This window comes from Grus americana, chromosome 1 (genome assembly GCF_028858705.1).
Source record: "Grus americana isolate bGruAme1 chromosome 1, bGruAme1.mat, whole genome shotgun sequence".
Classification (NCBI taxonomy): Eukaryota; Metazoa; Chordata; class Aves; order Gruiformes; family Gruidae; genus Grus; species Grus americana.
In genome coordinates this window covers 104,214,445-104,227,880 of record NC_072852.1, presented here as the reverse complement: position 1 = coordinate 104,227,880, position 13,436 = coordinate 104,214,445, and the positions used below count along the sequence as shown (strand labels likewise).

General features: G+C 36.3%; 1 protein-coding gene across 5 annotated transcripts in view; it reads left to right on the top strand.

The window, feature by feature from the left end:
- Window positions 1–13,436, top strand: part of CADM2 (cell adhesion molecule 2) — a 687,808-nt gene that overhangs the window by 483,743 nt on the left and 190,629 nt on the right. For 4 of the 5 annotated variants that reach the window (XM_054811026.1, XM_054811018.1, XM_054811009.1 and 1 more), the window contains one exon: window positions 11,782–11,931. The exons of the other annotated variant lie outside the window; for it this stretch is intronic. In XM_054811026.1, coding sequence (XP_054667001.1) covers window positions 11,782–11,931 — 150 coding nt within the window. The remainder of the gene's footprint in view (window positions 1–11,781; window positions 11,932–13,436) is intronic. 5 annotated transcript variants of the gene reach the window in all.

The following is a 13,436-nucleotide window of genomic DNA, read 5'->3' as shown; positions in this document are numbered from 1 at the left end:
AGTACTTGCTAAGGGATCATTTGTATTAACACACTGTATTCAAATTACACTGACGGTATATTTTAAATTATACTTTATCATTGCTAAACATTTGCATGAGAGTTGTTTGATGTGATATATAAAGAACTCACAGTGTAAGTCAGATAGCATGTGTAGCTGCATGCTTTCCTTTTGAATTGACAATATAAGTGTAGTCTTCCCATGATGTTTAGCCTCAGATACTCTTTTCCTATTGTCCTGTTGCACATCATAATGATATTGGTGTCAAAACTTTTTTGGCACACATACTACAGAATTGCTGTCTCACTGATGAGATGCTGGGTGTGGACAACCCTGGTTCTGTTACAGTCGTCTTAGAAAAATCAGCAATGTTAAGTTGTTCTTGTCCTTTTGTAGCCGTTTGGGTAAACTGTTCAGATTCGTGTGCACGTAACTAGAGTCGGATCTTTTGCTTGAAGTTGCTGATTATTCCTTTTGCCTGGCTCTTATTCTATAGAGACTTTCCACAGTGAAAGAAAGAAGTATCCAAAGCAGAGAATTTTATACTTTTAACTGATTATTTATTGTAGGTAAGCAATTAATCAGAAGACAGAAAGCAGTATTCAGGCAGAGTGCTGCCTCCAGATTGTTTGTTACAGTGCAGTTGTCAATTTTTGACCACCAAGTCTGGAGAACTTGTTTATTTAACTATTCTTGATGCTGAAGTAAAATACAAAACTCTGACATAGCAAATACAAGCAGTATAGGCTGACTGGCTACTGTTTTATCTGTATGATGGTTTTTGGGGCATGGCCTACATTGGGCAAGTTAGGAGCTTTCCTCCATTCTCTGCAAAAGTCACTTTTTTGAGGTGGGCTAATATTGCTTGAATGTCATGTATATTGCTATTGGAAATAGATTTTGTAAGTTAAATTTCTTATCAATGTTAGTGTCATTGCTCACTGTAGAAACATCATCATTAGCTTATGATCTTACCTTGTTTATGTTGACATGCTTTATGTTTCTAAAGATGAATTTCACTTTGTCCCAAAACCCCCTAAATATTCTTCAATTTCTGAAAACCTTGGTTCTGTCACTAAGTCGCCTTTGTCCTAAACCTGCCTTTAAGCAGTAGAACACATTCAGTATAGCCCTGAGCTATACTGCCTGCTTGTGCACCTCCAAGAAGCCTGTGTAGTGTGGTTGTTGGTCAGTCCTTAAAAGTCTGATAAGTCATGTGTTTACAGCTCTAATTTTCTCTTTAAATATCATGTCCAGGACTTCATTTCATTTGTTACTCAGAGAAGATTTGAACAGTGAAGTAATAATTGTTACAGAAAGTACTTTCAGTAGCATGGATGGCCAAGTACATGACTGATGTGAACCTGATAGTGCCTGATGCCATCTTAAACCAGTGGAGGTTCTAGACTGAGTTTTATGACAGGTGATTTGCCTTACTTTTTTTTGGTTGTGTTAGCTGCAAGAAGTACCAGTTAGTTTGATGAAACGCTTGCATTTGGGGGAGAAGAAAGCACGTGGTATGTTCTAACTTTGAAGCAAGAGGTAGATTTGATATGGTTGTATGTGTATGTATATTTGTCTCCACTGTAGCTTTATGTATTTCTTCCATTACCCTATTATCTGGCTTCTGTGTAATTTTTTTGTGCATTTTCTTCTTGGAGCACTGATGTGAAGTAAAAAAAATGCTTTTTTTCCTATTTTACAGATTAGGACTGGAAATGTGATGACAATGAGGCCCAGATCCTCAAAGAAATGAAAGTGCCCAATTCCTTATTGTTCATGTTAGAATTGGGTGCCTTCCTGCTTTTAGAGAAAAAGGGCTTTACAGTTTGTTGAGGCACAAAGAATTGAGCATAGCACTTTAAAGCAAAAAGTGGCACAAAGCTCTAAACCATATTTGCACTTATGAGAAAGAGAAAATTCAGCAGTCTCTTATCACAGTTGTGGGAAGATGAAGTTCACTTTAATTATTTTTGGGTTTGTAACTTCCATTGGGAATTTAGAGTGGTGGAGGGGAATGCCTTTTTCCCCTTTCAAAATAAATAAATATATAAATAGAATCACTGGATACTCTTCTCCATTCACAAGCAAATAATACCATGGTGATAGTCTGAAAAGAGTGAAAAATCATCATTTATGCGAGGTTCCTAGGAAATAGCACTGTTTGTGCCTACTTTTTATTCCATTGTTTCTCTTTCATTTTTTCCTGTTTATGAAATAATTGTACTTCGATATGTAATTTTCTCAATTTTACACCTGCAATCTCCTTCACTCAAATATAGTCTGAATCAATTGTATCTTGAGTTAGCTGCTGCTGTAGAAATGTACACCTGAAACACAGGGAGTGAAGGGAGTAACAAAGGCTTCCTCCTCTATTTTTGCTGGCTAATATAAATTCTATAGTCTGAAATCAGCAGCTGTATCAGCATGCTCTTGTCCTTTGGATTATTTTAGTAATTGCTTAAACATTTAAAAAAGCCCAGTGACCTTGAATGCACAGTTTGGGGCTCACAGTTATTTTCTGAGTTATTTCTCCTCTCTCTCCAAAAACTCTGTCATTCTGTAGTAAGTTTCTGCAGTGTTCTCGTTAACTCTGATTTTCTCTGCAAGCGGTTTTGTTACTGGAGCATTTGATAGTTAGCAGAGCACACAATTTTATTTTTTTTTATTGTTTTGTTTCTTTTTTAAACAATGTTTCTTAAGTGAGCAAACAATTTACAGGACATTCTCTCTGGGGATCAGCTTTAAAAAGTATATGCTATCCAGATATGAGACTAAATTATTGCCATTTAAGACAGCGAGTTAGGAAAGGCCAATCGACCCAGTCACAGACTTTCTATGTATCAAATTATGCTCAGGCAAATTTATCTTTCTTTAAAAATCCTATATGAATACAGTTTAGCACACAGGCTACATTGTCTTGTCTCTCAGAATACAGCAAAGCAGATGATTACATATAAAGAGTTAAACTGTCTTCTTTAATCTGTAGTCAATATTTTACCATGCTCTTAAGACTGTTCTTAGAAATGAAATAAAATAACACTACTTTCGCAGTTTCCTTCAAAATACTTATACTAGACACTAACCTTCTATATGCTATCTGTGCTGAAAAGATAGACAGAGGGATTCATTCCTGTGGAAAAGTTAGAAGAAACAATAGTTGCTTAGTAATGCAGACCTCAGTTTATGCCTGCTGAAATGCAGTTCACAGTATCATTTTTCTTTAAATTAGATAAAGATGAGCTAATAACACTTCATCTCCTTGGAGAGATGTTTGCATTATTTCATATATAAATTAAGAGAGAAAGCCAGGAAACTGATTTAGTATATTTAGATGTTTCATCATACTGGGTTTTGTTTCTAATCTTTTAGTTCCTTTGCTAAGAAAGAAGGCCAAAATTAATGTATTCTCCCTGCAGATGCAAGCTGCTATTTGAAGTAATAAGTTTCTTGTCTCCTTACCCAAATATTTACTCTGTTGTGGGTTTTGTTTTTGTTTTTTTTTTCTTTCAGGGCTTGGTCCTATTGAAGTCAATATTAAAAAGTCTGACTGATTTCAAAAATAATTTGCTCAAGATTTATTTTCTTTATTTCCTCTCATACAGTTTGGCATTTTTTATGGGCTCTGGTTTTGTCTGACATCATGCACTAAAGATGTCAAATAAAAAGCCCATTGTCTTGTGGTTCTACACAAGACCGAAAAGGATAAATCTCTGCTATAGGCTTTCTGTGTGAGAATGAACAGAACTATAGGCTCTGTTCTTTCCCTCGCATAGGCTGATAAACTTCATTTACCTCATAGGGATGCTGGGCAGCCAGGCTCGCAGGAGCTGGTAGAGCCAATGTGCCGAAAGATTGCTCACTCTTGTCCTGTCGCCGCCTGTCCGGTCCCTCCTCTCTTTCCACACCCATTTCTTTTTATGGCTTTCTGATATACAGTGACATGAGTAGGCAAAGCTTCCTGCACTGACACTGTGAAACTCTCGTAATTTATAAGTGTTTCCTACAAAAGCAGACCTCTGCGGAAACAAAAGTAAAGACAGGATTATGTTTTCTCAGTGCTTACAGGCATCAAGTCACATTTATGATTAGCCCAGTAAATTGATTAGAATATATAACCTAAGCATCAAATGGAAGTGTTGAACTCATTAAAGAGCTTTCATTTTAATTGCAAAAAGTACAAAAAAACTGCCACAAACAGAAACAAATAAACATGAGATGAACTCACAAAATGAATGTTTCCAAACTGGACCAAATAAAGATAATTATTCTGCATAGTCTTGTCTCATACTGAGCTAAAAATCAGTTTGAAAATCTGTAAAAGCAGTTGAGCCATGATTTCTGGGTGAAAAAAAAAAAAGCCTTTCTTGACTGAAAACAGCATGTGGCTAATGAGATATGAGCCTGTCAATTCTACTGGAAAGTAGTATTGGTCCTCCACAAAGCATCTCAAAAACAACCTGTGATAGAATATACTTAACTATAGCTCCATCTAGCCAAAATAGCTGAAATAATTTTGCTAAAAAAGCTCCCTGAAATGAGCAGAGGGACCAGGATACAGCATGGTGACAGTGATATCTGGATGCCACCTTCTTTTTGCAATAGCTTTACTGCTTATTGTAATTTATCTCTGTATAACCTTGTAGTGTTTTCCAATGAAACTTCTTGCTCCCTCTTCAGATACCAGGGGATTGTAATGTGGGCCATCAGTTGTTGAGTGGTTTTTTCATTCCTTCTTTATTAGTATACTCCAGACAGACAGAGGGTAAAATTGTTTGACTTGCCTCAAGGTTTGATCATGGAACAGAATGTAAGTGTATTTACTGTAGTGGATACAGATGTGTCTGATTGACCTGACCTGCTGGTGGAGGGTAGACGTGTCATTGCCAACCATTTCTTCTGAAGAAAGCAAGCAAGCTGGATGGGTAGCCCTGTCTGTAGAATGGTGATCATCTGAGTCAGATTCATTATCTCAATCACCTCAGTTAATAGTAAAGTAGGAAGTAAATTGCACTGAACTGTGTTCAGAAGAGTATGTATTATTTACATGTTCTGCATTTTCTAGATGTTTATAAAAATAAAATGTCCCTTTGATACTTACTAAGTAGCATTTGAGGGGGGATTCTCTTTGATGCAAATTAAAAGTGATGTGAAGGATACAACTTTCAGCCCCTCCTCTGCCCCATCTTACTTTCTTACCCACCACACCCCCCATCTTACACTCCCACCTTCTGTTTCTTCACCTAAACGGGGATAATTCCCATATTCCTGGCACTGATCAGCATCATGCTTTTTTTCTGCATTCTCTAAAAGCTGACAGGCAGCAAAAGCCTGGATAGCATGGGGGGTACGTACTTTCAAGAGAGTCCTGGCCTTTGCAGTCCCAGTGCCCTATCATCACCATGTAATCCCACATGGTAGGTGTTTTTCCCCTGGTGCATCTCCTAAAGCAAGTCTCAGTATCTGCCCTTACCGAAAGAACCAAATTTGGGTGTCATGTCCATACCTGCAACCTGAAATAAGGAATTACTGATGCCATTGTACAACATACCACTAAGGTTTCTGGAGCGGAGTGTAGAATCCTGGCTGCTCGTGTTCAAGGAAGAGAAGGGCTGCCAAGTTGTTCCGGGAATGGAGGGGCCATCCGGTGAGAGGCAAATAAAACGTCTTGGTTTGTTCAGCTAGCACAATGCAGACTAAAAGATGATGTATCTGGGAAGTGCTTAATGCACTGATGAGCAGTGTGGGAAGTGCTGAGAGGTTTTCCACTGGATGTTGAAAATTAACATATAAGTAATTATTATTAAGTCATATGCTATGTTCTTTATTCCTTACTGCTCATGCATACTGACCACGTAGGAGTTTTGCTGGACTAAAGAAGAATTTAGTTCGGTATTGGTCTGAGTGCAGTTTCTATCATCACTTTTGTTTTTCAACAAGATAAATTAAGTATGATGTAAGAGGTTTTGTATTTGTGACATTATTGAGTCCAATTCAGAAATTAAAGAGATTTAGGCAGACTTGGATTCATTACTAAAATCTGGAAGTCATCTAAAAATTCTTGGAAATCCACTGTCTTTTCTATTTTACTTCTTGATGGTATCCAAAATTTGTGCATCAAATATAAAAAAAATCCACAAATAGACATTCATTTTTTAAAGTTAACTTGTTTATTACAAGGACTTATACCAAAAAAGGAAGCTATGTTTCTATGGGAAGAGTAGAAATTATCTCAAATCATTTGTAGAATGAGTATAGAAATGTTTAACAGTATATATGCACAAACCAGAATATTCATGTGATTTGAACAGTGTATGCAACAAAGTAATATAATTTTTCATCCATAAACTCAAACGGTAGCATTATAAACTTTATTTTATCACTGTTTCAAGCCCCTGTTCCCCATAAGTACAATTCTCTGTCTCGTATCAGCAGAAGTGTGGGCTGAAATCAGATGAGAGGAAGTGGAAATACATATATAAAAAATAAAAAAAAAATATTTTGAATCCTTTTTTCAGCCAAATCTTTTTACAAGTTGAATAAGCATCATTATTTCTTTTGTGTAGATTGGTTAGCAAAGCATAGATTGAATGGATTGCCTGAGGTCATGTGAGAAATCACTAGTAGAGTTAGGAATACTTTTCAAATCCTTTCAAAATCTCATATTTTGAAAGCTGAGATTTCAGTTAGTTTCATGGGGTTATGTCTTACTGACATCACCACCATTAAAGGAAATATGAACATTAGTTTGTACTTAAATTTTCTGCTTTAATAGAAACTTTTATTATGCTCTGTTTTAAAACAAATCTTCATTAAGAATGAATTTATTTTCAGTATGTTTTTTGAATATATTTATAAATGAATGTTTGACCAATTTAATATTTTTATGACTTCTTAAATTACAGTTATTTCTAGAGAAAGGTAACTGTAATCTTTAAAATCTTTTGATTGCTGTAAGGCCTTTGACTTGAAATAGCATGCCATCTTGAGTAGTAACCAAAACTTAGTCAAAACCAACCTTACAAGCATTAAGCAGATTAGAACTGTTTGAAAAAATAGGATGAAAGTGTAATGATAAATAAGAACTCACGACTGAACAGTCGTGTTTCTATGCATTTGTCTGGATAGGAAAAAGCAGTTGGTATGTACTATTTAAATGGTTTTCAGAGCTGGTTTTTAGAAACATGCTGGGAAACACAATTGTTGCCAGCAGTGTTTGCGGATGCCACAAAGGCTGTGGATATACGAAATAATGAAGAGCACAGGTCGCTGGGCTCAGAGAAACATGTGTTTCAGTGCGGTGAAACACAGGGCCATACATCTCAGAGCTACAGCAGGAGAACTGGAATGGGGGGTTGTCTTTGGAGCGGTGTCTGAGAGAAAACAACAGCGTCGTGGTAGACCATCAGTCAAACTTGGGTCCCCATCTGATCCTGTGGCCAAAGGGGACTCATTTAGGCGTGCAAACAAGAATATGAAGCGCTGGGAGAGCAGTGGTGTCACCTTTGTGTTTTTTCCTTCCGTGACTGTTACAGTGGGGTTTCCAGGTCTGGGCTCCACACTTCAGAAAAAAGATGGCAAATTGAAGAGGGCACGGAGAAGAGCCAGAGACTAATTAAAGGATTGGAAAAATATGATTTCTACAGAAAGACTTAGGAGCTCAATTTATTTAGATTATCAAAGAGAAGGTTAATGGGTGATATGATCACAGTCTCTAAGTGCCTACAAAAGAAAGAGAAATTTGATAATAGAGGGCTCTTCAGAGCAGGGAAAAAGACATAACAAGAGCCAGTGGATGCTAGGTGCTACAGTGAGGCAAATTCAGACTAGGAATAAAATCCTGTTTTCTTGTTTAAACAATGATGACCATTGCTCTCTGACAGAAGTTACTGAAGTTACTGTTTTCCATTACTAGAATTTTTAGGCCAAGGCAGAATGCTTTTGTTAGAGGACATTGTCTTGTTCAATCTCTGCTCCCAGAGTTAAGGAAGAAATTAAGAAATGGGAGTTTAATAACTATATTAAGAACCATTCATACTAGAGAACCACAGTGGTAGCATCCAGTTGTTGAAATGATGATGAAAACTGTGTTTCTTTTAACATGCTGGCCTCAATCTGGCAGGGTCTTGAGGCTTGCCTTCTTATTGATGGCTCATCACCAAGTATTCTTGATTTAATCGGACTATTCATATGGATCAAAACCAGCATACTCAATGCTGGGAGTATGAATGGTTTTTTTGCAGTGGTAATAAGTTATCCCAGGCACAAAGGTTTTTCCAAAGAAAGTCCCTTGGGGAATGATGTGGCCTTTAGCCGTGGGCTGCTGTGCTGCAGCAGGAGCCTGCTGTCCCCACAGCTCAGTGGTGGTACCTAGAAGTGACTGAGAACGCCTTGTCTGCATCCCCGATGGCCGGGGTTCCTCATCCCACAGAGCGCTTGCATGGGCTGGCAGCTTTGCTGGGCACGTGTTACCTACCTATTTAACAGAAATGAGGCCTCTCCCACAAAATACTGTCAGTCCCCCCAGGACCAGATCTAATCCTTAGTGGCATAAAACCACTTCTTTGATACTTACAATGCTGTGTTAAATGGCATGATGTTGGTACTTTCTATGAAGTTCATCTATCTGCTATTGGCTTTTACAACCTTCTCCAGTCCTTCCAGCTCCCAAGTTCCTATTTCAATAACCCTCGTTAGATGCTGATACAAACAATAAAGTAAATCTCATAAATATTTCTCTTAGTTTTCCCGTCACTTGCTCATAATTTTGGTCTTTATGAAGAGGTGTGCAGTATCCCCCTTTTGATCTTGCTTTGTCATTTTTTTTTTGTTCCACAAAAGCTCACTTCTTTCCACTTGTGCTGGTTTCCAGATTAAATGGCTCTTTTTCTCGGTACCTCTTTCTCCACTCCAAGCTTCCTATGAAGCTGTGTGCGTCTTCTCCAGATCCACACAGCTTCTGTATTGGTAAGGGATGGGATGAATGCTTTGGTTTCACTTTTATATGCTAGATTAATTCTTGCTTCCAAAACATCAGCACGCAGTAGAGTGGCCAGAGAAAAGAAAGTTCTTCTGACCTCTTTCAGATCATGGCATCTAGTTTCCATTTAAATGGTTGATCAGAACAGTTTACCTACTAACCATTGTTCTGGTCAAACAAGTCGATTACTTGACAGTCATTAGCAAATGATAGACTGCATAACCTTCATAGTAAGAACTGTAATATCAGAAACAGAATATAGGGTAATCCCAGGGAGATCTCCCATATCATGTTAATAGGGTCCTAAATCATTACAGCATTTTTTTTATTAAATTATCTTCCATTCGTTAATGTAAATGACAGATCTCACTGTGCTAATCTCTGGCGCTAGGTTCTGTTTAATGCTTCTTGTATGCAAAAAATATTTTAGCCCCCATAACCTCTTATCCACCATTCATACTTTGGAAGGTTATTTCTTTGGTAAGATGCCTGTAATTTAGTGGAAGTAATAACAGGCTGTGTGCATTTTTCAGGATTTTTAAAATTCTAATTTAAGCGATAATCAATTTATGCAATATCTTGAGGTTCCTTGACACATTGGAATTGAAAGAGGAGAAATGGAAGGAAATGACAAATCTTTTCTGTTTTCTTTTTTTTTTCTATCCTTGTTTATGATTTTTCACTCATCAAGTATTTCTCAACGTGTGGTTTTCAAGAAGCAGGGTTTGATTAATGAAGTGTCAGATACAGAGGATGTCACGAGAATTTTGGCATTTATTGTTTGCAGCATTTAAATTAGCCATGGTGTTTTCAATATTTGTTATATTTTATTTGCTGTATCTGTTATCCTGTTAATAGTAAATACCCTCTTATAGTAAATATCAATACATAGTAAATTTTGATCTTTAGATATCTACACAAATCTGATACTTATACAAATTATACAAGTTACTCAGATTTGGCATTTTGATAGAAAACTATTTATTTATTTATTTGATTATTTGTTTGTATATTTATTTGTTTAAAATCAAGACAAGGAAGTGTTTTTGTTTAAATAAAAGATTTACTGTAACTTCATTTATTGAGATGACCTTTCCTTAATACTGCTGATAATTTATTAATTTGTTCAGGATATAAACACTTAGGCAGTAGAAAAATTTTATTGTAGAGTATTTGTTGAGAGTGTTAGACTACCTAAACACTAATGGTTTCAGTGCCATAGATGCTTATGTACCAGGCCTAAGGCCATCAAAACCATTTTACATAGGGATGTCAACAGCTATCAAAACCTGGTTGGAATTACATTTTTGTTGTATCAGGTCAAATAGAAGTTCAGTTATTAATCACTTATTTAGTAATTCCTTCATCTGAAAAATCTGTATACTAGATGGCAGACTTCCATATTATTGTGCCTTCAACGTGGAAGGCATGCTTCAGTTTCATTTCGCTGAGAACAGCTGTGATGAGAGCAACTAAAATGGGATTTTTCTGTGAAGGTTTTATGCCAGATTTCTGATTTTATATTGGTATGATTAGTGGATATTGTATATATAATTTCCTTGAGGTACTTAGGACATATCTATGAGCTTGTTCACTCCTGTAGAGTGAACAGTCCTGTAGACTGTAGAGAGATTTTTCACTTTTGACACATCCAACTTGAGTGTCAATCCTGGCATTATGCTACTTATGCTAGCAGCTCTACCTGCCCTTGAGTGCTTCTTGTATTAATAGAACCGGTATAAAAGGAGGGGAAGAAAGAAGGATACATTTGTTTTAAGACTATTGGATTGTCTTTCTTTTGCATTGTATCCTTGAGTAAATTATTATATCTCCCAGAAAATGATGTGTCTTGCTTATTATTGAAGAACTTTTCTTCCCCCACCCTTGTTAAAAATGACTTCCATGTTTTTCCTTTGCTCCCTCGTTGTGATACTCTGTCAGAATGTGCTGTTTGACGAGGTGTGTGCTATTCTCACAATACATAAACGCTTTAGTTTAAATATGCCATTGAAAATGCTTGTGATTCAAGAACCTAGATGATACTGTTCCTGCATTGTGTAGAGGTATTTGGAAATCTTCCCAGTGACTTTTCAGCAAGCACTTGCACTTAATGTGATTCATAATGCTTTGGGACAGAATCACAGATGTGAAAGAGAGCTACTACATCATCACTTCCATTTTCTTATGAGATCAGCTTGTATTCCCTCAACAGAGGATGCATTGAGTATTAGGTTCACACTACATTTGCTCTCCAACAACTTTCCAAACCTGGCAGGAAAAACATCGTCCTGAGAGTTCTTTAAAAAGCATAAACAGGGAGTCAAGGCTGCTCTGTCCCTCTATTTTAAAAATCCTGTGCAGATTTTTATATTACACTTTCAGTGGTGTTTTGAACAGCCATCTAACTATATTGTCTGTACTGAGACATCTGTGTAGGTGCATAGCATGTGAGCCCTATGTGGGGGCATATCCTGGATGTATACGTGTGTCTGAAGAGATAAAATTGGAGAGTATTTCTTTGGAACTAATTAGTATGGCTTACAGGGGACAGAAAGGAAAAAAAAAAAATCCCAATTTCTTAGTTAATCTATCTGTTTCTCAGATACAGAGAATATATTGTGAATATATTTTTTTTTCAATTTATTTTACTACATTTCCTTGTTCAGAATAGATCACACTGAATTCAGGCTCTGTCATCTGTGGGAAGCTGCTGCAATAAATTCAGTTCTAGAACTTAAATCCTTTCTCTTTTTCTCTTTCTCCCTTCCCTTCTCCACCTCTCCCCTCCTCTCCCTCCTCAGGCAGCCAAGGGCAGTTTCCACTTACACAGAACGTTACGGTTGTGGAAGGGGGAACAGCAAATTTGACCTGCAGGGTCGATCAAAATGATAACACCTCCCTCCAGTGGTCAAATCCAGCTCAACAGACACTGTACTTTGATGACAAGAAAGGTAAATCGTTTCCTGAACTCATGGTTCTGCATCATTTTTTTCTGAGACAGAAATGTTTAAAATCTTTTTCTTTTAATATTTTAATCTGAAAATATTTGCTAGGAATATATGTTTTCAGCTATAATTATTCTATAATCTTTTTTGGAGGAGGGGTTCACTGAAGTACTGTCTTGCATATAAAATTTTATGTTAGTATTAAAGGAAAAGAAGAATATTTGAAATTCTTATTGCAAGCTAATTTAGAAAACATTATTGCAAAGTATCTTAGAAAAGCATTTATGGGTGGTGAGAGGGTGACAAGGGAAGAAGTAGTCCATAAACCTTGTCACTTGCTTTTATTAGTGTTTGTGTGTATACATATCTATATATATTTTATATAGATATGTATATAATCCCACTATTTGTTTCAAGTGTACTGCAATTTGGTTGTTAGTGCAATATGCAGTTGATGTAGTAGGTGTTCTTACTGTTACAGCTAATAAAAATGCTCGAGTGTAGTGCCTTGATTTTTCCAATTATACCATGCAGAGATTTTTTAATTTTAGTTAAATTAGAGGGGAAAAAAGACAGGAAAATGTCCATTCCTTACAAAAAGAAGGGCATTATCACTGCAGTAGGATATATTTCTAAGATGTTTATCTTAATCTGAAACGAAAAAGCATTGCATTTTACATAATAGAATGTTAACATAAGGATTACATTAGATTCTGTAAAGAAATTAAAACTAAAGTTATGAGGAATAAATTCATCAGCTTTAAAAATGCAAAACCTATGGTGTTGATTTCTGTGGTGCAGAAGTTCAACAGTATTTTATACTTAATTCTACTGCTTGAATTTATTCTGAAAGGTGCTACATACTCTAGAACGCATTTTAACAAGTGCAGTTATTCCTCTGCTTAAAATTAAAGAAGTGCTGTCCAAATGCTTCGCTGAATGATTACAAGACTTTAAAACACCTTGCAGGACTGAAAATGCTTTGTGGATCTATGCACTTCAATAAAAGTGGAGTCTAAAACCTGTCATTTTATACCTGCAGAAGCTGCAATCAAAATATGTTTTTTTGCTATTAATATAATAGCTGAATATAATCTCTTTATGGTGTTGAAGTGGTTCCTTTCTCTTTTATCTAATTTCCTGTAGCGTGTAATCATTTGATTTGCAATTTCTTTGAAATCATAAGTACCTTTTGAATTCAGGATTGAACATGAGAGGTTTATAAGGTGCAAACTTTTGAGCCGTAAGTCTAGTCCTGTAACCTTTCCTCACATGGACCCCTTTATTTTAGCTGTAATCGTTACTGATTTGGATGGGTAAATAATGTCTGCAAAACTAAAAGCAGAGAGAACTTGTCTGTTGATAGAGCACATCAATACTCACAAAATCTATATCTTTTATAAAATAAGTGACATTTTAAAGGATGCTGAGAAGGACGTGGGAGGACTGCAGATAGAGTAATTTGAACTTTGTAGCCATTTTGGTGTGAATTGAATTTTCTGTGTACTTTA